This window comes from Leucopleurus acutus (genome assembly GCF_964270905.1).
Source record: "Leucopleurus acutus genome assembly, chromosome: 6".
Taxonomy (NCBI): Eukaryota; Metazoa; Chordata; class Mammalia; order Artiodactyla; family Delphinidae; genus Leucopleurus; species Leucopleurus acutus.
Window position 1 is genome coordinate 75,941,636 of NC_139149.1, and position 26,846 is coordinate 75,968,481.

At 40.5% G+C, this 26,846-nt stretch overlaps 1 protein-coding gene across 4 annotated transcripts in view; it reads left to right on the forward strand.

Annotated features, from left to right (window-relative positions):
- MYO1B (myosin IB) overlaps positions 1-26,846 on the forward strand; it is a 182,901-nt gene that overhangs the window by 82,624 nt on the left and 73,431 nt on the right. For all 4 annotated transcript variants that reach the window (XM_082841300.1, XM_082841301.1, XM_082841299.1 and 1 more), the window contains exons 4-6: positions 4,730-4,824; positions 20,542-20,646; positions 24,600-24,646. In XM_082841300.1, the coding sequence (XP_082697426.1) occupies positions 4,730-4,824; positions 20,542-20,646; positions 24,600-24,646 (247 nt within the window). The remainder of the gene's footprint in view (positions 1-4,729; positions 4,825-20,541; positions 20,647-24,599; positions 24,647-26,846) is intronic.

Below are 26,846 nucleotides of genomic sequence, written 5' to 3' on the forward strand. Positions count from 1 at the left end.
CAGTTATCTAAGTTCAGGAGAGTTTCCTGAGACAAAATTTGTTCCGTTAAGCACTTTGGCTAATGGAGATGACAAACTAAAAGTCCTCAAATGGATTTGACCGTTTTGGAGAGTGATTCCTCAAGCGCCTCATTAGAGGATAGCCAGAGGGACTGAAAAGTAGGGGGCTGCTTGGGAGAACATGAGCGTAAGCTTTAGGCGGTGGTGGGTGATGTGTTGGGTGTCACATCATCTTTTCTGCTTCGTACAGTAGGTGAAAGAAACCTAGAAAGGAAATGGCAGGGTGGAGAGCTTGGAGTTTGGGGAAAAGAAGCCCTGCCATCACCCTTGATGCCCACGAAAGCAGGGCCACGGTGGAGATTAACATTCTGAACAGAAATAAGGTGGAGAAGGGACATAAACACCAACTAGATAATTTTGAACATGAAACCCAATCTTCTGCTCTGACAGAACATAACAGATGAGCCCCAAACCAAGCTTCCAAAACCTAAAAGCGATAGATACAGCTATTTACAGATAAGCAGCAAACATGCTTGGTGTTGGGGAAAGTTTGGCTCTCAACGAACAGCCGTTTAGCTGATCTGGAAATGAAGGGGGGACTTACACTGAAACGTCAGGCTGTCGCTATTCTTAGAGCTCAACTAGAGGACAGACATAGTGGATGAAACACCGCTCTTGATGTGGTGGGATGAAAACCATGTTTGCCCGTTGTTATCGTCATCGTAGTTCAACAAACCGTTCATTTTTGTGTGTGGTAACTCACAATGATGACACGCTCACAAAATAATGCGAAGCATATGGGTCACAACTGTTTTTAAGTAGAAACTTCTCTAAAGATTTATTTAAGTTCCTTAATTATAGAGTGGTTGGGAAGACTGGCATGTGGTTTCAGTTTAGTTATAAATGTTGGCCGTGGTGACGGGCATGTGCTAACGTTGCCAGAGAGAAAGAGAACAAGATTGGGAGGGGAGCTGGTGTCTTTCAGGACCCGCCTGCCCCTTTGTCATTTTTAAGTGAAGTCAAGATCTTTTGTGTTTATACGAAATAAGTATGATGACATTTATGCTCTGCTTGAGATGCCTGTGCCAGTAGTCCAGGCCAATTTTCCCAGCGCTTAAATACTTTAATTGGTAAATTTTCATGGCAGTTTGAAATCAGGGACTCTCCAGAGTCCTGACAGAATAACTACCCCTTTTAGCCTTTATCTGAAATTAAAATATACTCCTCATTAGATGAATCAAGCCCAGTTTGGGGAACAGCAGTTAAGTGTTCTGTCTAGATAGACAAGTGGAAAGTAAGTGTTCAAGCTAGGTGTTTCTTTGACTTGAAATAAACCCATGCCAGGGTCATTTGGTGATCTCCTGAACCCTCGTGTGTGTGTGTCCACATATCTATGTGCACGCACAATCATATGTGGTTATTCACATTAGAAGTCAGTTTGCATCCTTTGGGATCTGGTAATAGTGTAATATATAAAGCTAACTTGCAGTCTTAGGAGCATGGGAAAAGGCCTGTGTTAACCCATGAAGGGGTCGGCAGATGTGTATGGTTGGAAAAGTTCATCTGTATATTTGCCGTAACATGCTTTCCTCTGTTTCTTGCCCATGATGAAAATGACAGCGGCATCACTGAGCTCTTGTCTGGAGGTGGGAGGAGTGGGAGGGAGGAAGGCTAATAAGGAATCTAAGTAAAGCTCTCCTTCCCCTTATGAAGGTCACAGAAGACATGGCTTTCCTGTTCACCACCCTTTACGGAGTGCAGTCCAGTAGGGACTTTGTCAGTACACTCATTCATTCATTCGTGTTTTGGTATAGACGATGTCTTTCGTTCATATCTCTGTGGGATGCACAGAGATTAATTACACAGCAAGGCTGTCCCCCCAGGAGCTTACACTCTGGTAAGGGATCAGAAGATGTCTGCATAACTAATTATGATACAGAAGGACATTGGACATTTATTCAGGACTCGATCACTTTTAAAGTGCTTTCATACAGGTATACTTAATCCTCTACGTGGAAGTACGTGGCTACATTTTTAATTTTGTACCTGCAGAAAACTCAGCCAGGGTGAGGGACTTGCTCAGGGTCCTGTAGGTGTTAAGTTGGGGGTCTGGGGCCCAGGGAACCCTGTCCATCTAGGATGCCTCTGCCTCTGGGATTCACTGTTCTGTCCGTTGTCCCAGTATGCAGTGGTGCAGAGGGGCATGCTTGCTTCCTCCTCGGGGATTCAGAGAACGCTAGAGAAGGATGAGGCCACTGAGTGACCTTGGCACTGGTCGACCTTGGCACACAGCAAGGCACTGGTTACTTAGGGGATGGCTGAAGGGATCTGAGGGTGAGGAAGACATGCTGGACGGAAAGAGATCAGTGTACATTGTTCACATAAGCAAGCTAAAGCAACATGTTACTCGAAAAAGTCCCTTTCTTGCCTTTTCTTTATATGTTCATTCGACAAATGACTGTATTTATGTGCAAGGCTTTGGTTGGAGTCATTGATGTGACGGTTACACATAAGGCTTGTGGTGACTCTCTTTGGGGGCTCACATCGATCCAGCCAGAGGATAAGGCCACAGATGATTGTAAGAGGATGTGAGGAGAGGGGAAGAATGTGATACACGGGATTTCTGGGTTCAGGTTATGACTGTCCTGGTCTCGGACATGTCATGTCACCTCTCAGTCTCATTGGATCCTTTTTCTTTAAGGATGCAGGTAGCATTCACTTCACAGAGCTACCGTAAGGATGAAATCTGATTATGAACACAACACTTCATTCAGCTCCTAGCACACCGAAGGTGCTCAGTACATTGTCATTATTATGGCGCCACACACTTCCTGAAGAGAAGCCAAAGTCTGGTTGGCTGAATCGACGCTCTTCCCGTATCCCAGCCCTTCCCCAGGCTCCTTGCCTCCAGATTGGTCTCTCTTACATGCCGTCCTGTGGCCCTGTGATCTCTGTCCAGAGCACGGAGGTGGTGTGTCCCAGTGGTCAAGAGCACACTGCCAGTGTGACCTTGACAAGTTCTGTCTTCACTTTTTGACACAATTTCATCATCTGAAAATGGGATTAATAATAATTTATTCGTAGTAGTTTTGTTGTGAGATTTAAAATGATTAAATATGGGGGCTTCCCTGGTGGCACAGTGGTTGGGAATCTGCCTGCCAATGCAGGGGACATGGGTTTGAGCCCTGGTCCGGGAAGATTCCACATGCCGCGGAGCAACTAAGCCCATGTGCCACAACCACTGAGCCTGTGCTCTAGAGCCCGCGTGCCACAACTACTGAAACCCGTGTGCCTAGAGCCCGTGCTCTGCAACAAGAGAAGCCACCGCAGTGAGAAGTCTGCGCACCGCAATGAAGAGTGGCCCCCGCTCGCCGCAACTAGAGAAAGCCCGCGCACAGCAACGAAGACCCAACGCAGCCAAAAATAAACAAATAAAAAAATAATAAATTAAAAAAAAAGATTAAATATGAAGGGCCTGGGGACCATGCTGGTACAGGGTAAATGCTGCTATTTTTAGCTCTAATTACTCTCTGATTACTATGTGATCCTGTCCCTCTGTTGCTTACATTCCCTCTGGGTGGCTCCCGATCATCTCTGTTCTCCTGATTTGGAGTCTGCCCATCTCTCTAGCGCATCACTCCTCAGGCTTTGCTTTCCAGCAGCTTTTTGCGGTACACAGGCCTCTCACTGTTGTGGCCTCTCCCGTTGTGGAGCACAGGCTCCGGACGCGCAGGCTCAGCGGCCATGGCTCATGGGCCCAGCCGCTCCGCGGCATGTGGGATCTTCCCAGACCGGGGCACGAACCTGTGTCCCCTGCATCGGCAGGCAGACTCTCAACCACTGCGCCACCAGGGAAGCCCGCTAATGAATTCTTTAGGGCTGTGTTTCTACCTCTTAAGATACTCCTACTCCACACCCCTACCCCCTTGAGGTCTGGTTCTGCAATGTTTTGCACATATCTTTTTCCTTGCACTTAACCTATTTTCTATTTTGTATCTCTCTCCCGTGCATTCCTAGCGTGTTCTTCACATAAGGTAGACTCAGTAAGTACTTGTTAATAAATGAATTAGAAGAGGAGCTTTCCTATTTTAAGTACAGTATCATATTGTCCCAATTATTTTTCAGTTAGTTAGAGGGAGCAAAATTTACCTTGTTCGTAAATTTTGAGGAGGGGAAGGTCAACATGAGGACTTTCTTGATAGGGGGCCCTTTGTCATCATAGAGCGCACAGGACCGGACAAGAACCACGGCAAACCTATAGTACCACCTGCCTCTGGTGGACCTTACAGTTTCAACCATCTTGTTTGTGAAGGCAGTAGTTCTGTGTTTAGCTTAGTGATGGTAATATCAGCTATTTGGTGTTTGATAACATTTTTCTAGTGTTTGAAAAAAAAATTTTCTCATTGTTTCGAAACTCCAGTGTATTGTCCTGGAAATAGCAACATTATCCAGTTGTGGACATGTGGACATGTACTCTCTATCTTTAGAGTACTATACATCAGTACCGTTTCAGTTAAGAGAGAATGCATAGGAGAAGGTAACACGGGCCACAAACAATGGATAGCTTTATTTATTTACTTTAAGAATTTGAAAGAAATAAAATGTGATATCTCAGCTTTCTATCTAAAGCGTATCAGTGACCCTTTAAAGAGCCTGCAGTTAGTTATATCTGATAAACATATAATAATGAGCTGAATTTTAAGGACTTTTTTCCCATTATCCCCTGCAGCTTTGCCCTGTCAGATGAAGCATACAGATCCCTAAGAGATCAAGATAAAGACCAGTGTATTCTGATTACTGGGGAAAGCGGAGCAGGAAAAACAGGTAAGGCCACTGGACAACCTTACTTTCTCCTGTAGAAGGGTAGACGCTGCACAGAATGACGATGGCAGAGCGGGTGGGTGGAGCCTCATTAGCATGACGCTCACAGGACTCATGCTGGGAAGGCTAGTGATTAGGATCCTGGAATGTTCTCCGGGAAGGACTTGCCTCATCTCTCCCGTGAAGGAGCAGGCACCTATCAAAAGGGTTCCAACCAATGTGGGAGTCTCTTTCTGGATTCTAGACCTTTCTGTTGCAGTTCCTGCGTACTTCAAGGTCTTTTATCTTCCCTCCAAGACACCAAGGTCTAGTGCGAGGTCTCACCACTTCCCTAAGAAATGCCAGACTGTTTGGGTTTGGAGATCCCACAACCACAGACTATCTCTCTGCTAAAAAGTGAAGGAGGGCACCAGGAAAATGCTGGATTTCACTGTAGAAAAGTCTTCCTCTGAAGCCTGAAGCATTGAGATTTTTGTACACATTTTTAGACAGGCTGGCAACCTCCCCATAAAACAACCCCTCAAATGGGGAGGGAGTGTGCTTTTTTTTTTCTTGTGCTTTTAATAAAAGCAATCTGTGTGATTGTCTTGAGTGAGAAAGTGATTTTACACATGGTGCCCAGCTACCTGGAAAACGTTCAAAAGAGCTGTGATCTCTGAGTCCAAACTTGGACAGGTTAGAACTGCTGTTGTCAGTAGGTTTCTTTGATGGAACTGATGAGTCCCTGAAAGAGGAGGATAGTATTTTCATAACTGGTTCATCTGTAAGATGTTCTTGTTTTATAGATAAGACTCTGATCATTGGTCATTTCTGCTAGTTTGCCAAAGTGGGATTTAAATGCTTCAACTTTACTTGGCTATTTAATTATCAGATTAATAACTTTGATTTCCTGATGCTCAAGAGAAGAAAATCCCCTGTGGATATTTCAGTCAACTGACTGAATCCATTTTGTTCATTAGCCCTTAGTTAGATTTGTGTCTTTAAACTCTCCCTATCTGCGCTGAAATGGCTTTTCTTTCTATACCTATTTCTTCCTCCACTTTCTTAAGGAGTACCTCTTCCCTACCCCTCGAAGTAGCTGGAGAAAGAATGGCTAGATAAGATGTGTCCAGCTCCCTTCCCGGAGCCTTTGGAGACATAGTGCACTGTTTCTTTGCAAGGTTGTGCAGGTTCTAGGCTCTGGATGGGCAGAAATGGAGGGGGAAAGAGTGGCATGTAAGAATCTAAGGTAACAGAGAGCACAGACTCATATAATTGGAAGGGATCTTAGTTAGAGACCATTTAGTGTAGGGTCCTCCCCAGGGACAGCCAAACTCCTTTGATAGTGATGCAGGCCTCACTGCTTTGTAAGGTGGCCTATGGACTTTGTCACACAGGTTTGGGAACAAAAGTTCTTCCTTACCTAGAGGTGAATTCTGCCTCTATGTATTCGTCTTAACTCTGCAGTCTGGGACCTTACCAAATTAGTCTGCTTTCTCTCCTACAGGACAATCACTTAATTCTTCGAAGTCATCCATCAAAGCTTCCTAGGGCTAAAAATCCCTTTTCTTTAAAAATTTCTCATGTGATACACATTCATTTATTCATTCATCTAGGAAATAATTCCTGAGTACCTACTAGGTGAAAGGTACTGCAGTAGGTACCAGTGATACATTGGTGAGCCAGACACCATTCCTGTCCTTGTCAAGTTTATAGTGTAGTACAGGAGATAAACAATAGCTCTACGCTATATATGTACATACATCTAAATGTATACAGGTATACATACAATTTATATACAAAACGTTAAGTGTAGTGAAGTGAGGTGTACACTTGTAAGGGTGCGTATACGAACATGTAACAGGAGGATTGAATCTCGTTCCCAAATTCCTCACTGTCATGGTCATATTATTCCAGCGTCTTCCCAGTTTGTCAATATGCTTTATAAAATTGCATCCCAAGGAGTAAACAGAATACTTCAAATTTGCTCCTGGTTATTGTGAAACTGTTGCCCTCTTAACGTGGATACGAGACTTCTATTCATGTGGTACGTGTATTGACTCATATTGGTCTTTTCATCGAGCAAGGTGTTATAGGTTTCTTGTATATTAACTTCTGTTTGGTCAGATTTTCTCAGTTGGGTATTGTTCAACAAAATTATTTTAAGCCTACATGTAGAATCTTTTGTTTATGATTCTGTTCCCTCCCGTAGAACCACTGCCATGCCATTGGGAAATAATAATAGTAGCTAACTTACGTGAGCACTTACCACGTGTTGGGCATCGTGGTTAGCATATTGCACGTATGAGATAAGTATTCTTATCCCCATATTTATGATGGAGAAATTGAGCCACAGAAAGGTTAAACAACTTGCTTAAACTTAGAATTAGAATCCCATTTTCTAATCCTGTCAACCCTACCTCACAGTGAGTAAGTGGCAGAGCTGGGATCTTGAACGCAGGTAGATATATAGCTCTAGAGACCCCACTTGTCTCAGCTCAGGCTGCTGTAACAAAATACCAGAGACTGAGTGATTTAAACAACAGACATTTATTTCTCATCGTTCTGGAAGCTGGGAAGTCCAGTCAAGGTGCCTGGTGAGGACCTTCTCTCTGTGTCCTCACATGGGAGGAGAGAGTTTAAAAGTGAGCCTGACCGGGCACTGGTCTTCCTCCTCTTATAAGGACGTTAATCCCATCACCGAGGTCCTACCCTCATGTCCTCATCTAAACCTAGTTACCTCCTGGAGGCCCCATCTTGGAGGTTAAGGTTTCAGCATATGAATTTCAGGGGGACACAAACATTTAATTCATGGCACCATTTTTATCCACTATGCTAAGCTGTATCTTCATACTTTGAACATGATTCTTTTTGAGTGCCATTAAACCCATTGCCCTTGTTGGTAATTTTTTTTTTTTTTTAAACTAGCCTCCAGTGTCTCTTTAAGGCAGGGATTATGTTTTCTTCATCTTTGTGTCCCTATAGCCTGACTTAATGCCTGGGACCCATTAGGCAATCACTACCTATTTGAATGATTGAATAAATGCCATCCTCCAACCCGAGCCTCCTTCTGTGTCTTAATTTAAGAAATTGACGAAAATACTGAATCAGACCAGGACAAAGACTGATCCTGACAACTGAAAATTGAAATATAGTTAATTCATTAAAAGTAAATTTGGCGGAATTCCCTGGCAGTCCAGTGGTCACGACTCTGAGCTCTCACTGCCGAGGGCCCGGGTTCGATCCTTGGTCGGGGAACTAAAAATCCCATAAGCCTCGTGGCACAGCCAAAAAGAAAAAAAAAGTTGTTGTGTTGGTTAGTTCTGGATCATCTTTCTTTATCTTTCTATATTCTCTTTAGGGCGGTCACAACTAGTCTCAGATTATGTTTTTGCCTCCTAAACTGTACACTCCACTCAGTACCTCTGACTTTGTCTTCCAGCTTACGCATCCAGTACCTGCTTGACAAGTCTGTGTGGGTCTCTCAGAGGCATCTCAAACTAAGCACGCCCTAAATCGAACTTTCGATTTTACCCTCCTACCCAAACTTCCTGGTCTCAATAAGTGGGACCACCCATCAGCCTAGTTTCTCAAGCTAGAGATGTAACTGTCATCCTTGATATTTTCCTTTCCTGTATCTTCCACATGAATCCCATTTTCTAATCCTGTCAACCCTACCTCTAAAATATATCTCATGCCAAGTTCTTTCTTCCTTTTCTTTCTTTGACTCTAGTTAGACTAAGCCACCAACCATTACTTCCTTTGAGGACTGTTTGTAGCAATGTCTAATAGGTCTCTTCTTTTCCCCCTATGCTTGCCTACAGTTTTTTTTTCACAGACACCAGAATGATCTGTAAAACTGAAAACTGGATCAAACCCTTGGCCTGTTAAAAAAATTTTGTTTCGAGTTACCTTTTTGTGTGTGTGTGCGATGAGAACTTTTAAGATCTACCGTCTTAGCAACTTTTTTATTTAGCCTCACCACACGGCATGCAAGATCTTAGTTCCCCCACCAGGGATCGAACCCATGCTCCCTGCAGTGAAAGCGCCAAGTCCTAACCACTGGACCGTCAGGGAATTCCTCTGAGCAACTTTTAAGTATACAATACAGTGTTAACTATAGTTGCCATGATGTACGTTAGATCCCTAGAACTTCATCTTATAACTGGAAGTTTGTACCTTCTGATCACCTTTCACCCATCTCCATTTCCCCATTCTCCTTCTCAAACCAGCAATCTACTCTTCTCTTTGTTTCTATGAATTTGTCTTTTTTTTTTTAGATTCCATATATGTGAGATCATACAGTATTTGTCTTTCTCTGACTTATTTCAGTTAGTATAATGCCTTCACGGTTCATCCGTGTTGTCACAAATGGCAGGATATCCTCCTTTTTTTTTTTGGCTGAACAATAGTCAGTTGTGTGTGTATACACACACACACACACACACACACACACACACCCCACATTTTTCTCTATTCATTCGTCCATAGACTGACCGACACTTGTTTCCATTTCTTGACTATTGTAAATAATGCTGCAATGAACATGGGAGTGCAGATATCGCTTCAACATAGTATTTGTTTTTCCTTTGAATATATACCCAGGAGTGGTATTGCTGGATCATATGGTAGTTCTATTTTTAATTTTTTGAGGAACTTCCATACTGTTTTCCATAGTGGCTGCACCAATTTACATTCCCACCAAGAGTGCATAAGAATTCCCTTTTTCCACATCCTCTCCAACACTTACTTCTTGTGTTTTTTTGATATTAGCCATTCTGACAGGTGTGAGGTGGTATCTCATTGTGGTTTTGATTTGCGTTTCTCTGATAATTAATGATGTTGAGCATCTTTTCATGTGCCTGTTGACCATCTGTATGTCTTCTTTGGAAAAATGTCTATTCAGGTCTTCTGCCCATTTTTTAATCGGATTGTTTGGGGTTTTTTTGGTTGAGCTGTATGAGCTATTTATGTATTTTGGATATTAACCCCTTATTGGTCATATTATTTGCAGATATTTTCTCCCATTCAGTAGGTTGCCTTTCCATTTATTAATCATTTCTTTTGCTGGCAGAAGCTTTTTAGTCTGATGTAATCCAACTTGTTTATTTTTGCTTTTGTTGTTTGTGCCTTGGGTGTCATATCCAAAAAATCATTGCCAAGACCAGTGTCTAAGAGTTTTCCCCTATGTTTTCTTTTAGAAATTTCACGGTTTCAGGTCTTACATTTAAGTCTTTAATCCATTTTGAGTTAATTTTTGTGGGTGGTAGTTAATTTTTGTCAGTTCCATTCTCTTACATGTGTATATCCAGTTTTCCCAACACCATTTATTAAAAAGACTGCCTTTTTTCCATTGAATATTATTGGCTCCTTTGTCAAATATTAGTTGACTGCTTATGCATGGGTTTATTTCTGGTCTCTTCATTCTGTTTCATTCATCTATGTGTCTGTTTTTATGCCAGTATCATACTATTTTGATTACCGTAGCTTTGTAGTATAATTTGAAATCAGGGAGTATGATGCCTCTAGCTTTGTTCTTCTTTCTCAATACTGCTTTGGCTATTTGGGGTCTTTTGTGCTTCCATATGAATTTTAGGCTTGTTTGTTCTATTTCTGTGAAAAGTGCCATTGGAATTTTGACAGGGATTGTATTGAATCTATAGATAGCTTTGGATAGTATGGGATGTTTTAACAATATTAATTCTTTCTGTTCACGAATGTGAAATAGCTTTCCATTTGCTTGTGTCACTTAAATTTCTTTCACCGATGTCTTATCATTTTCAGTATACAGATCTTTCACCTCTTGGTTAAATTTATTCCTAAGTATTTTATTGTTTTTGTTGCTATTGGAAATGGGATAGATTTCTTTATTGCTTTTAAAATTATTTATTGTTAGTATAAAGAAATGCTACTGATTTCTGTATGTTGATTTTGTATCCTACAACTTTACTAAATTAGTTTATTACTTCTTACAGTCTTTTTGGTGGAGTCTTTTGGATCTTCTGTACATAAGATCCTGTCATCTGTAAACAGAGACGATTTTACTTCTTCCTTTCTGTTTCTGATGCCTTTTATTTCTTTTTCTTGCCTAATTGCTCTGCCTGGGACTTTCAGTACTATGTTGAATAGGAGTGGGGAGGGTTGTCTTGTTCCTGATCTTAGAGGAAAAGCTTTCAACCTTTCACCATTGAGTATGATGTTAGTTGCCTGCTTGTCCTGTATGGCCTTTATTATGTTGATGTATACTCCTTCTTTATCTAATTTGTTGAGAGTTTTTATCATGAGAGGATGTTGAATTTTGTCACATGCTTTTTCTGGACTTATTGAGATGATCATATGATTTTATTCTATTAAAATGTGATGTATGTGTTAAATGTGAGGTATCACATTTATTGATTTGCATGTGTTGGACCATCCTTGCATCCCACAGATGAATTCCACTTGATCATGGTATATGGTCCTTTTAATGTGCTGTTGAATTCAGTTTGCTAGTATTTTGTGAATTTGGGCCCTTATATTCATTAAGGATATTGACCTATAGTTTTCTTTTCTTGTAGTATCCTTATCTGGCTTTGGTATAAGGGTAATGCTGGGTTTGGAAGTGTTCCCTCTTCTTTGTATTGCAAGAGTTTGAGATAGTTCTGGTCTTGGGCTTTTCTTTTTGGGAGGTTTTTGATTATTGACTCAATCTTCTTAGTAGTAATCGGTCTGTTCAGATTTTCTATTTCTTCATGATTCTAGGAACTTATCCATTTCTTTTAGGTTGTCTAATTTGTTAGCATATAATTGTTCATAGTAGTCGCTTATGTTCCTTTATTTCTGTGGTATCTGTTGAATGTCTCCTTTTTCACTTATAATTTTATTTATTTGAGCCCTTTTTCTTTTTTTCTTGGTTAGTTTGCCAATTTGGTTTATTTTTTCAAAGAACCAACTTTTAATTTTGTTAATCTTTTCTACTGCTTTCCTCATTCTCTGTTTCATTTATTTCTGCTCTAATCTTCATTATTTCCTCAAAAAAGCTGTATCTTCTGCTGAGATTGGGCTTAGTTCTTGTTTTTCTAGTTTTTTGAGGTATAATGTTAGGGGGTTTTTTAAGATCTTTCTTTTATTCTTGATGTATGCATTTATAGCTATAAAATTTCCTCTTGAAACATTCTTGCTGCGTCTCATCAGTTTTGGTATATTGTTTTTCCATGTTTGTTTGCATCAAACTTTTTTTTACATAAAAATATTTAACAGTTTCCACTGCACCAAAATATAAGCCAAACCCCGTGTGCCTGTCACACAAGATTCTGCTTGATCTAGCCTCGACCTTGTTCTTCACCTTCCCCTCATGCTTTCCCCCCTTCTAATGGCAGCTCATGTTACTTTTCACTAAAAGGCTTGCTGTTTATTGTATGTAGCCAGTGTCATTATATAGAGTTTCCCACCCCTTTTTAGATCATTCATTTGAACTCTGGATATAGGCTCTTACCACTGTTTACTCAGAAATTTGTGATATCTTTGGTTGTTTAGAACTCTTTCTTTCCGGTAAGAACTTTAAGAGGACATTGGTATCTTGGGGGAAAGTTTTTGCTCCTTCCGTGTCACTAACCAGTTCTTTTCTTGTGAAACAGAATTTAATTCTTAGAAGCAATACAGCTTCTTGTTTGCTTCCAGGTTAACCAGTGAAAATGGTGGCAAGGCAAGTTAAAAACTGTGTCCCTGACAGAAGTCATTTGTATTAGTGACGTATCTCATGCCACCTACCCCTGCCTCAATCCCTTTGACTGTATCTACAAGCCTATTCATTTCACGTGTGTTTCCTTTTTTAAAGCATAAGGGAGGAAGAGATGAAAATATTCCTAAGCCTATTCACTTTTTTAGATTTTTACTCATTCTTCATCATGTCTAAAGATTTCTTTGAGTATCTGATGGTTTCAGTTTGTTCCTGAGTGAGTCATCAGAAGTGGGTTGTGGTCACTGGTTTGATTGGTATTGGCCAGTTCTTCATCTCCTCTGGAACGTGTTCCAAGAAGACAGCACATCCACATCCATGAGCCATGTTGGTATATGACCTCCTCCTTCTCAGAGAGTTGTAAACCATACTGCTTCCTCCTGGAGCAAAATTCCATCTCCTGGTAGGCTCGTGTACCTTCTTTATTAAGAAACTGAGTGGAGGTTGCTGTTACTGTTTCACAGGGAGGGCATTCATTCTTTTCTGAGAAAAACAAAAACACCTTATTCCTCTGGTGGAAATCTAGTGGCACATGGAGTTCATTCTTCTTTTCTATATTTTTCTCTTCTCTTTTCTCTTCTATTTTTCTAGTCAATAACTTGTCCTCTTTGTTTCAGTGTCCCATTCACCACTTGAAATCCTATCGTTTTCCCTGGATTTAGTCCCTTCTAGGACCCCTTTGCCCTCTGTCATAAGCTGAAGAATGGACAGCTGCTTCACAGGGTCATCACCTCCTCCTCTGGTAGGAAGCTCTGTTTACAGGTGCTGCTTCAGCAAGAGGCTGGAGAGGGTACCACAGACACCCTGGAGCAGTACGTCTCAAACCTTTCACTGGGAAGCACCAGGTTCCCTTCTCTTGCAGTCTGCTGCTGACCAATACCAGAAAAATAAAATAAAAGAAGACATAGAAAATTCAGGCCCCGATTTCTGTTTAGCTTCCACAGACAAACTACCAAATTGCTACAGAAACTTCTCAACGCCTACTCTCACATGTAGATAGACCAGTAGCAGTCCAGGGGCCAACCAGCTTTTGAGTAGTGCTGGTCGTCAGACCGTACTTTGAGTAGCAACTGTCCAGAAGTCTCTCGAAGCATTTGTCTTGTTTATGAGCTACTGTGCTTTTTAGATCTGGTGATGTTTCACTTGTCCGTTATCATTAAAATCCTGGTGCTGGGCAGTGGACACCACTACTGAGAGCTGCTGTTTTTAAGTATCTACTCAGCTATACTCTTTGGTAGCTGCTCAGCCCTTTCTTTACATTTATAGATCCCAATAGCATCTCCTACCTCTCCATTTCCATAGAGACATCTAGTGTTTTACTTATGTATTCCCATCTTTTTCTACTTTTCTCTCTTTTTGAAAGCAGGGGTACAGAAATTGTTTCAAATTGTATTAAGGTTTTAATTGTCATCAGACTATAGTTCTGAGTAGACTTTGTGTTGTTTAATGTCTCTGTTTCATGGAGATTACTTACGGGAAAATGAAATGATGGAAAATAATACAGAGATTTGCAGTACAGTGTGTGAGGAATTTCAAGAAGGGGTTTACTCTCAATTCTGTGGGGAAGAGGAATGCCAGGCCATTCTGGAAATGTCACATTATCTTAGTCACCAAAATTTTTTTGAATACATGTAGCTATTAGCATTTTTGTGTTAGTGAATGAATGAAAGAAGAAGATAACTAACATTTATTGAGGACCTGGAACGTGCTATGTACTTACGTATAGCATCTCTTTTCAGTGAGAGTTTTTGCTTAATAGCATATACAGAACCACCATGTAGTATCCGAGGGCTCATTTTATAAGAAGTAATTAAGTTAACGAGGTTGTAAACCCCCCTGGCAGATGATGATGTTACTGGTCTTAAACACTGGAGACACTCTTACACTGTAGGGTTGTATAATATGGGCACTCAGGGAGAGGCGTGAACATTTTGAATCCTTTGGGGGCCTATTTAATTCATTACTGCTGTGCTAAATAAAAAATCCATCATGCCTCATAAAAGTGCCCAACTATTTCTAGGCAGGGAACTCACAATTCACTATCATGAATACAAATAGTTTGTGGGAAATCATTCAAGCACCGATGGGGGCAGGCAGGCAGAACATGAGGGAACCATCGTAACTGCATTTTTCCAAGGCCTTCAGAGTAAACTGTGGGCCTGAGAAGATGATCCTGATATAAGAAAGCATTATAAATTATTTGATTTCTAATTTTACAGTTACATCAGTTTCTAGGAACTCTGCAGCCATCTGTTAAAAGAGTTACAAAGCCTGCCTTGCTCATTAAGACCCTTGGTTCTGAACCCCAAGTGAGCTTGTACTGCTCTACATCTGTGATAGTTTTCTGACTCGGTCAGCGACAGAGATGTGACTGACTGGCTGTAGCCTAAACATCCGTGAGCATTTTCTAGTGCTGAGTATCTCCACATGGAAGCAGAATAGCTAAGCCAGCTCGAGGCCAAAATGTCGTGAGCTTTGTTTTGTTTCTTCCTCGTGCGAGAGAGGCCTCTCTTGACTCACATGTTTGACATGAATTATCAGATTTTGTGGCCAACTTTCAGAAGCAAAGCAACTTACATATAGTTGTATTTCAATAAAAACATTGCCGTTCATGATTCCTCTTGGAGCAGAGGCTGCGTTTCTCACTGCAAGACCCATGTTTTTGGTACAGTGATCGGGGCAGTTCCCAGCTGCCTGTCGGGTCAGTTTGGATGTGCTGCAGCTGGGTGATTTTGCAGCACTGCAGACTCAGGACTGCTGAAAAAGGGTGTTCTTCTGTGTTACAGAGTCCTTGTTTCATTGTATACAAACATGGCTTGCTTGATGTAGACAGTCATACTCTTTAGGTCACTGGACCACCAGACCTTTGTAAGCATAGTCCCTAGAAAAACTTGGGTGTCTTAACCAAGGAGATAGAGAGGTATAGAAGTAGATAAATATGTCAGTATTTGTGTGTATATAAATGTATGGCTTTCTCTATGCTATATGACATATATGACATAGTTTATATGATATGTATGTGACCTGTGATATTATTTGTATCTATGAATGCATGCATCGATATTTGTTAACTCCTGGATAAATTTATTAGCTCTGGAAAAAAACCTCAGAATAAGCCTTGCTTGTATTCCTACCTTTTTTTCCTGACACAGTATCTATGTGGAGCCTGCTCGATTCCATGCATAGGTTTTCATACTTGCCCATGAGATAGATTCCCAGCCTTTTGTCCTCATGGTTACAAATGTCTTTCATTGTTTTCCCTTTCTCATTCACTGATTGCTATTTCACAATGTTTTCTTACATAAAGAATATTATAGTATATGAATTTATATGGTTATATGATTACATATTACATAATTATATAATAACATATAGTAGATACTATTCACAACCCAATGCAAGGTACCAGAGTATACAGAGTTAAATTAGTTATCATACCTTAACAGGAATTTAAAATTCCCAGAATCATAAACGATCATCTATAACCCCTTTCCATTCTTTATAGAAATGAATTCTGGTCTAGATATTTTGGTCTAGAAATGTTTTGTTATAGGCCATTTGTTCATTAGTGCAGGATATCTGATAACCCTAGATGTTCTCCTGTTTTCTGGTGAGAAGATATTTTGACTTTGAAGACTTCATATTTTGTTTGTCCAACTCAATGCATTTTAAAATTCAACATTCAAACATATATATGCGCATAAATCTACCTATGTAAAGTATCTGTGAGTTAGAGAAAATGATGAACTAAGAATGAGTTCTAAGCAATGCTGTTATGATTTGCCAATTTTAAATGCCAGTGTTCTTATATCTAGAATGGCGGTGCTTTTCAGTATTTTGAGTACACGTGAAGAATACACCTTTTTGTCCTACATAGAATCCTTTTATATTTTTACAGCAAACATGCAAGACGTTGTCACTGAGAGTATGATTACTAGATTAATGCATTCGGTCTACTCAAAAGTATTGCCTTGGAAAATGCTTAAGATTTTATGCTGTGCTTGCCAAGGTCATGTTTAATTGGTTCCTATGATAGTCCACATGATTCAAGAACTAGGCTTTGCAGTATGGAGGAGGATGATAATTTAATTCTTGACTCTCCTCAGAAATACAATATTTTTCATTCATAGAGGTTATCACATAAAGTTTTGATTTGGATAAATATGTAAACATTTGAATAAAGATGCAAATTTATTTGAACTTTAGCACAGAAGAGCCAAAGGAAATGAAGCAGAAAACCTCATGAGATAACTGTTACTTCCTGTTTGCAGCATGATGAAATATAATGAAAACAGCCCTCTAAACTACATTGGACCTTGCAACTTGTCCGTACAGGTTTACTTATTTTTTCTAAAGTAGTGACTATCTCATGAACTACTTGAGTTGAAGATCAAGTATTATGTCAGGAAAAGAATAATGAGTTGTCTCTTTTAGACAATGAGACTTTGGAGAAAATTACCCTTAATCCCAGCTTCCAAAAATGAATTATTAAAATGAGCGCAGTAATAGAATTCCCGAAGATAGTTAAGAACCTGAGCATAAAATCTTTTTGACAATTTAGAAAGAAGGATCTTCGAAGTATATTTAAAAATGATATTTGAATTACTTAAATAGATTTTAAAGTTAATAAAACTGATTCCTTGTTTCAATTTAAGTTAACCCATCTTTACATCTCAGTAGATATTGTGGGTTTACGTACAATTTAACAGCCATATGATGTAGGTCCAATCCAAATTCCAATAGATCTGCTCCTGGTGCCATTTTTAAATAGATTTGACCCTGAGAGAATTCGATGCCATTTAGTTCAGGCCATTAAAAGGTCTCTGAGAGGTCAAATCAATTCTAGCAGCCACCAAAGAGTTCTCATTCTTGGTTGATCACCCCCTGCTCCGTCTGCTCCCACACACGTACACACAAAGCAGTTTGTCCATGGTGTCCACCCTGGACCAGAACAGGATTTCCAGAGAACTGGGTGTAGCCATGTATCTGAGGTTGGAGGTTTGGCTGCAGTGAGGTTCATAATCACTGGAATAAGCAATATAGGCTGACCTGGACTTTTACTATTTCTTGCCAGTTTACCTAAAAGAAAACTTAGCTTTTCATGTAAAATATGTACATATATATTTGTTTGCCACTGTCTGGAGTTGTTTTGTCTATAAATGCTTCCACTCTTCTAATAGTGTAATGGGTTGGAAGGCTAGAAATTTAAGTCAAGGAAGAATATACAAAATACATGTGAGAGTGTAGGTGGGGATGGGGACCAGAGAGTGCTGCTGAGAAAGCAGGATGATGAGAAAGCCTGGAGGTGAGTTGTTTCAGAGGCCAGACTGTAGGGTTGGAATGTGTGGGCGATGCAGGAGAGTTGGCCCACAGTTGGAGACCAGGTAGCACAAGATGTCAGGAATTTGCTGGGAGGGCAGCCTCACCTGACTTTGAAAGCCAGGAAGCCTAGAAACAAAGTATCGCAAAGTGACAGAAGAAGAGTTCCAGTGTGAACTGGTGGGTAGAGGGGAATGTAGCACCAAGAAGTGAAATGAGACGTAATAGTATATAAACTCTCTGTTCATGACTGAGGCCAGTTCAGCCTGGTGGAGCAGCAGAAGTGTGTCCATACAGTTCACCGGCCTTGAAATAGTTAAACCCTGAGAACGTTGGAAAACGTAGCTCAGGAACTTTACGCAATGGAGGATGTGTTAAGGGACTATGCCCTTTGGAGGGAGGGTATTGCAAAGATGAAAAGACTGATGTTTCTCAGCTACAGTCTTTAAAAGGAGACTGCAGAAATCCGCCATCACAGACCACCAGAGAATCTACTTGGACCCATTCTCGTTACCCAGAAAGCAAACTGGAGGGAGATTTAACTCCAACCGTTGAAGAAGTACCCAGCATCCCACCACAATCCTCAGCTCCATGAGATCGCCTGCTTCTTCTGCACCATATTTGCTAGCACTCCCTTGAGAACTTTATGGGACCTGCATAGATTCTTGGTGCTCTGTGGCTCCTGTTATTAGGTGATGCTTTGGGGCTGTATATAGGCCCTGAAGCACACGCTGGGCAATGCGCCCAAGGTCGCGTTCCAACTGTTCATTTATTATTTCTTCAGTGGTGGGAAATGGGCTGGAAGTCACCTGCAGGTCTCCCTGTGAGAAAGAGCAGCGTTGAGGTTTGTCCCCTTACACCCATAGGTAGGGGTACTGGCACTCACACCTGGGGAAGCCTTTCCTGCCCTCAGACAGTGGCACTAGAGCAAAGAACTTGCAAGAAAGCAAGATTTGGGAGATTGGTTTTTCTTGCCTTGACTGCCTGGACCTGGGCCCATGTTTTATTCTACTGACATTTAATAGTTGAGTATTTCCCAGATCCTGATTATGGAACATTAGAACTAGGACAGTTGAATGAGAAACAGATTCTATGGCAAATAAGTTTGGGAGATGGTGCATTCTCCATCTTTTTCCAGAGTTCCACAATGCACATGCTCCTTTAAGAAGCCATTTTAAAAGGAAACCTATTTCACTTCATCTAACTTACTGTGGCCCCAAATTCATTTGACTTTAGACTTCATTTCCCCTGAATATCTATTATCATTCCTTGGAACTCAGTATTAAAAGGATCAGGTTCTTGGAAACAGATGCTAAGAGGAGACATGTACTAATAGGGGAAGGATAAAACCAAATTTGGCCCACCTTACCAGTTTGAGCTAAGAATTCTTCATATGCTTCCGGTGGCCTGCTTCTTTTAGCAGGGAACTTGTTCTACGAGTGAAGCCTATGAAAACAACTAGAAGATGACCTGGAAGGTCTGTATTTCTTGTATTCAAATCCTTAAGATTAGTTGCTTAGTTTTTTAATCAATTTGAAGAGTAATTAATTTAATCTGATTGTAAGCAAACCAATTTTATTTAGAAACTATTTTTTGAGGAAGGACAGTTCTTTTAAATTTAAAAAATACATTTGATAAAGACACCCAGGTTATCAAGTTAATTTTGACTTGAATCACCTATGTATAATATAGTAATTATATATAAATGATTGCTTTTTTAAAAAATTTATTTTTTATTGAAGTATGTTTAATTTACAATGTTATGTTAGTTTCAGGTGTACAGCAAAGTGATTCACTTAAATATATATATATATATATATATATATACACACACACATACACACACATACATACACACACACATACATATTCTTTTTCAGATTCTTTCCCATACAGGTTATTACAAAATATTGAGTATAGTTCCCAGTGCTATACAGTAGGTCCTTGTTGTTTATTTTATATATAGTAGTGTGTATCTGTTGCTCCCAAATTCCTAATTTATCCCTCCCGTCCTTTCCCCTTTGGTAACCATAGTTTGTTTTCTATGTGTGTGAGTCTGTTTCTGGTTTGTAAATAAGTTCATTTGTGTCATTTTTTAAGATTCCACGTATAAGTGATATCATATGATATTTGTCTTTGTCTGACTTACTTCGCTTAGTATGATAATCTCTAGGTCCATCCATGTTGCTGCAGATGGCATTATTTCATTCTTTTATAGCTGAGTAGTATTCTGTTATTTGTATATACCACATCTTCTTTGTCGATGGACACTTAGGTTACTTCCATGTCTTGGCTATTGTAAATAGAGCTGCAGTGAACATGTGTCTTTTCGAATTATGGTTTTCTCCGGACATATGCCCAGGAGTGGGATTGCTGGATCATATAGTAGCTCTAGTTTTAGTTTTTTAAGAAACAATTGCTTTAAGAAGATAGTCCTCCTCAGATTTTGTTGGCTATGTTTACTCAGCCAGTTTTTTAGCAACCCAGTGATAACCTTTAAGCACAATTCCTGTTATATCTGAATCAATGACATGTCTGAATAGAAAGCATGAATATTTTTAAAGGTTCCCAAAACATTCTTTGCTCCCAGGAGTGAAGTCATTTGCAAACACTGTTAGTGGGCCTTCTCTCCCAAATCTTTTCCCCTGAAAGTTGAAAAAAAATTTTCTGCTTAATTTATTAACATGGCTTGTTTTCACCCACAGAGGCCAGCAAGCTTGTTATGTCCTACGTAGCAGCTGTTTGTGGAAAAGGAGCAGAAGTTAATCAAGTCAAAGAACAGCTTTTACAGTCCAACCCAGTCCTGGAAGGTAGGATTTTCTGTGTACATTGGGTCAGTATGACTGGAACGGTAAATCCAGTTTTCCGGGCACTTCTGGCACCTGGTGTGCTGGGAGGTGGGCTGGGAGGGGGAGAGTCAGGCCCAGACCTGCTGAGCAAAAGGTAGCGGCATCCTAGGAACTCCTGGCTTCACACACTTGAAGGAGGGAACGCTTTACTCGTGTAAAAGGAGCTCTCCCAATTGCAATCATTTTTCTCCCTTTTAATTTTTATTTGAATTACTTACATTTTGCTTAATAATAATCAGCTGATATTTGCATTTGACTTGACAGCTGGGAGAAACTTGGTGGAAGAGAGCAATGTGAGGGCAGTGCTATTTTATCAGGATAACACCCATGGCTGGTGATTTCTGTTGTCAGGGAAACCAAGGCTATGCCAGAGAAATATTTAAGGACCAGTTTTCTCAGGGTTACAAAAAGCCTAAACCTGACTTTAGAGCTCAGATGCTGTGGTTGGCCATCTGTGTCTGTTAGTCAGCTTGGGCTGCCATAACACAGTACCATAGATTGGGTGGCTTAAACAACAGAAATCTATTTTCTCACACTTCTGGAGGCTCAGAAGTCTAAGCTCACCTGCTGGCAAGGTAGGTTTTCTTCTGAAGCCTCGGCTTGTAGGCAGCTGCCATCTGGCTATGTGCTCACATGACCTCTTCTTTGTGTGTGTATATGGGAGGGGGAAGGGGGATGATGGGCAGGTGGGCGCTGGCTCCTGGCCTCATCTAATTACCTACCTCCCAGAGGCCCCATCTCCAAATACCATTACATTGGGGGGTTAGAGCTTCAAAATATGAATTGGGGGGTGGGGTCGGGTAGGGACACAAACATTTAGTCCATAATACCATCAGAAAACAAAGCCAGAGAGAAGTCCCCTTCTGCCATGGAGGTTGGCGTAAACCGTCAGTATAAACCATCCTTATGTTGGAAACAGTAACTCAAAGCCTCTTCCTATTGCTGGAAAGCCCTTTGCCTTGCTTTATATTGTAAGCATACCAGTGTTGTCATTTAACACAGTTGTTGGGGTAGAGTAGGTTTCTCAACCTTGGTGCTGTTGACATTTTGGACTGGATAAGTCTTTGCTGTGGGGTGCTGTCCTGTGAAGTGTAGGATGTTTAGCAGTATCCCTGGCCTCTAACCACTGGGTGCCAATAGCACCCCTGCCTCTAGTTGTTACCATTGAAAATGTCTTCAGACAATGCCAGATGTCCCCTGAGGGGATCAAGACCACCTTGATCAGAATCTCTGGTCTAGAAGAGTAGTTTGGTTCAGCCCTTTGTTCGAAGTCACGGAAGGTCAAGATTTAACATGGATTAAAGCAGAACTGCTCTGTGGGGGGAGACCCGCCCCAGTATGGAGGAACAGAACTCTGCCCATTGTCTTTGTTACTCAGGCCTAGTCCCTCCTTCCACTTTATTACAAGGAGGCACCATGCATCTTTATCCTCCAGACAGTGAAATAAAACTCATGAGAATACTTTGCTTGTGAGAAGCAAAGGCCAGAACACCTGTCACATTGTTATTGATCTTTCTTCCCCTTCAGGACCTTAACAAATAAAGAAGCTATTGTAGAAAGTGTTTTATCGTTATCTTATTATTCCAGTCTTTTACTTTTTGCTTACTGTCTTTTGCTTTTAGTTAGGATGCTATACATGTGTTATATTTCTATAGACGCTTATTTTAAGAATGCTGTGATCTAAAGGAGAAACACTGTGGAATGCTATAGCTTGCATCTGTGATTAGAATCTGGCCCTTTATTCAATGGTATTTGAAACTAGGCCCCAGTGCAGGAACTGGAAGAAATGTCTACTGTGGGCATGTATTATCTTTTGTGGGAATGCTTTACTTTTTAACTGGAGCTGCTACTGTAAATGAACATTTAGAACAATGAACTTAAAAAAAACAATTGAGGAATGTGTCTCAAGTGTTCTATAATGGAACACTTGTTTTTGATTCTGTGGCTCACAGTAAAAGACTTTAGTGTTTAGAGCTGTGTTTAGTAATGTGCAACTCAGATTTGTTTGATGAAAAGATGGTTTATGGCTTGCAAATGGCACCCTGAATAAAGTTTTTTTGAAGCAATTCCTTCACTTGCCCTTGCCCTTCAAGCCACAATAAACTCTCCTTTATGTGTCAGCGTCTCGTGCTGGACTTTGGGGCTGTGCAAATTAGTTAATTTGCCATCCCTGCTTGTTGACACCCACCACAAAGATCTAGCCTGTGAAAACACGAAAAATGTCATCGTCTTCATGATGACTAGGTCAACACTCACCCTTATCAAGGTCGCATTTTTAAAAATCCTTTAGCTGGTGGTGGACGTAGGATAAGGATGTGAACCTCTTCAGCATCCTTTTTTGAGTGTTCCCATGTGCAGGTTTCCTTACTTAATATAACATCTCAGCTTATTTTCTGTTAAAGAGAGAATTTGGTGTCAGGGACCTACGAAACCATACCCATTCCAAGTGGAATCTCTGAATCAAAGAACTTGCCCTGTGTTGACTTTAAATTTTGTCTTAACTAGCAGGAGCCAACTATTTTTTTTTTTTTTTTACAATGAAAAACATAAAAATACTAGCTAACGTGAAATACAACACAGCAGGTTTGGCTACTGAATACCCGCAGTGAGCGTTACACATCTTGATCAGGTGATTGCTTTCAAAACTTGGACCAGCTTTTAGCCATTGTTAATCATGTGAGCTCTTGTTAGGCTAATCTTAATTTAATGAAGTTGTGGCGGCTTCCAGGGATTTGATGCCCGACCTCTTAATTTAAAGATTCATTTCTGTTTGCCGCATCATCATGCATCACTCTGTAGTCCTTGCTGGCTGCCGTGTGGCCCATGGATCCCAGTAACAGCCTCGGGGTGGGGTGGGAGGGTATTGGTAGAGAAGCAGAATTTCATGCCCATCCCTTGACTCATTGAACCAAAGTGTGCACTTGACCAAGATCCTCAGGTGATTGGTGTACACGTTAAAGTTTGAGGTGCACTGCTGGGCTTCAGAGCATCAAGCAGGGATCCCCTCTCCTTATACGACTTACATTTATTCCACTTACATCCTCTACTACCAAGGCCCAGATTAATTTGCTCCTATCTTGTGCACAAGCTTGATGAAGCAGTCATTTTACCTCATGACACTGAAATACCTTTGTCAAACAGGAGCATTCTGTGCCTGGGGCAGTGTCGTCTTGTGGTTCTTAGGTGCTCTCCTTTGAAAGGGCGGGACCTGTGGGAGATTCTAGCTCCTCGAAGCAGCTAAGATTGGGACAAACTTGGATTTTTGCATTGTGGGCTGATTTTTTTTTTTTTTTTTTCCGGAAAGTTTCACTTAGGTCTGATGGACATAAACTAATGAAACTATACGGTATTTTTAGCCTATTGGAAATGATGTTAGTTTCCAAGTCTCTTACTCTTTCTGTATTTCAGTTATATATTTAATCACGTTTAAATACCTTTTATTTCGAACTTAAACAATTTAAAGTTTCTCATGCCTTTTTCCACCTGAAAACCTCATCAATTGAGTTTCATAAAACCTTTGTTAATGTTAAGTAGTCATCTCTAAAATAACCTTATTCATTGTTAATAACGGTAGAGGAGCACAGAAGCCCTGCTTGCTCGCCATTCAGCTGACTACTGTCAAAACAGTTAAAATGTGTTGAATTAGACAGGATTAAGTTTACAGTAGTACTTGAAAAAAATTCTGTGAATCATACGCATGACTCTTTCTGTGAACTTACAAGAAGACATGGAAGCCTCAGCAGCTTATTAAGACTCGTGTTAAGTAGTTTCTATGGAAATTTTCTGGACAGAAATGTCATTGCTACAAGTTGCATTTCTAGGATTTATGGATGTCAGATATTACATTTGTTTTATTTTTTGGCTTGAAATTGTTTTTCTGTCACTTGACCACACATCTGTTTCTTTCCTACCAGCATTTGGAAATGCCAAGACTGTAAGGAATGACAACTCCTCTAGATTTGTAAGTATTTGTATAAGCATAAGTGTTAACACTAACATTTACCTCATGTGTGTTTAAACAACCAGTAGATGTTTAATATTTCTTAATACACACAATTAAAAAATAAGAAACACCATATTGAGACGTAGGCTAAAAGTTCTATAAGGACTATTTTTCTGCTTTCTGGAATTTTCCTTTTTACTTCTTCTTGGAGTGACACGCTATCTTTTTTTCATGTTTTCTTGTCATCTATCATAAAATTCCATGAGCAATTTCAGTGAGGCTGTTGAGGGTAACTCTTTACTAATGTGAGTTTTGATATTTAGAAGTCAGTTAAGACTCAGAAATTCCATAGAAAGAAGGGTAAACTAGGTGTCAAGTTTGTATACTCTACAGCTCTTGTCCGTTCTTCAGTGGGACCAGAAAGGATGGAGGTGTATTCTAAAACTTTACAGAGGTAAAATCAATAAGTTTGGCTGCTAATGGGGGGTGTGGGGAGGGCTGAATAGTAAAAACTGAAGCTAATTGATGTTTTGAGTCGGGCTGAGTTGAAAATGCTAATTTCCATAGTGGAAACCTTTCCAGCCTCATCTCCCACCTCTGCAGTGTACACTCTGGCACATCAGCCCCTGGGTCTCCCCAGCTGTGCTGCCTTCTTTCCTGCCTCTGGTCTTGACAGGGACACACACTGCCTGGAGGCAGCTGGGGGAAATATGGTGAGTGTGATGGTGGCATTTTGAAATTGATGGCTTTTTTTCTATAGTTGAGCCAGTTTTATAAATTTCGTAATAAAGGATCATTTACTTTATAAGCTGTCTTCTCATATACATTACTTGGGACCATTATTGATGATCGTCTGTGCCTCGCTGCCAGACACCCTTCCTGCATCCCCACACCTCCACTCCCCAGCTTCTTTTAGCCCCCTTTTTGCTTTTTTCTCATTGGCGTTATCCTGTGCTTAAGGCATGCAAATGACCTCAGGTGGAGATCGTTTTGATAGATTGGCAAGTGGAAGGCTAAGGTTCCTAATTCCAAGGCAGTGAATTTTTTCCATTGGATTAGCCCCTTAAGTTGTTAAAACTGATGTGAGCCATGCCTTTTCCTGTTGTGGTAACATGACTAATCTCATTACATAAATAGAATTAGACGCAAGGTGTGGGCAGATAGAAGTAATTCCAATAGATCAAGCTTCTTTATAGGATAGAGATTTTATTTTTGCTCTTGGCAAATCTCATACACACACGTTTTAAAAAAAATACTTGCAAATATATTTAGTCTGTGGGCCGTAAAAATACAGAAAACCGTATTGCTTAAAGAGTCACTGGTACTTAGAGACATCGGAAAATCTAGCGAAAGGCTTGGCAGGTGTTTTGGCTTGTTAAGTAACTTCAGAGAAATCCTATCATAACACGGGTATTAGGATATGAGATTAATACTTGATTATAGGCTAAATCATTTCATGCCCAGTTTTTAGTAATTTCTCTGCTCTGTGGGTGCGACTTTGACCAGTAGTATACTCGAGTCTATGTTATAATATTATAGTAGGACTCTACTATATTTAAAATGACTACTGTATATATAACAGAGGTTTATGACTCCAGGGAAATTACATTTCCTTTAACTGTTTGACAGGTTAACTCCAAATAAATTTTTTGATCTCTTTGCTGAGAAACCTGGGAGACCCTGCACCTCATTGTAGCTGACAGTGTGGACCACTGTTCCCATGGAAGTGCCTCACAGTGACCCTCACCCCAGCACTTTAACTTGGCATATTGAGCTTCTAGTAAGAGAGACTCATTGCTTTGGGGAAAAAAGAAAACACAGTTTAAGGCTTCGAAAATCACTGTTCTCGACTAAGGACTTTGGAGGGGGATTTTGTTGAGCATCTGCGGTGTGCCAGGAGCTGAGTGGGGCACTGGAGAGTGTGGGAGAGAGCGCTCTAGGGTCTGGAAAATCTCATTACCACTCCTCTCATTCAGTGAGAATAGAAACACACACACAATTCATTCATTTGTTTGAAACCTCTGGGTTTTCTTTTAAACATAGTTAAACTTAGGTCTCCCTGCGTATCCTCTTGCAGCCTGCAGTCTTTTCCCCACCAGTAGCCAGAGTGATCTTTACATGCTGCCGTCCCCTGCCGGCTGACAGCCCCTGTGGTCCCCTTGCACCTAAAATATAGCCCGGGCTCCCCCAAGCCTCCCCACACAAGGTGGGCCGGCCC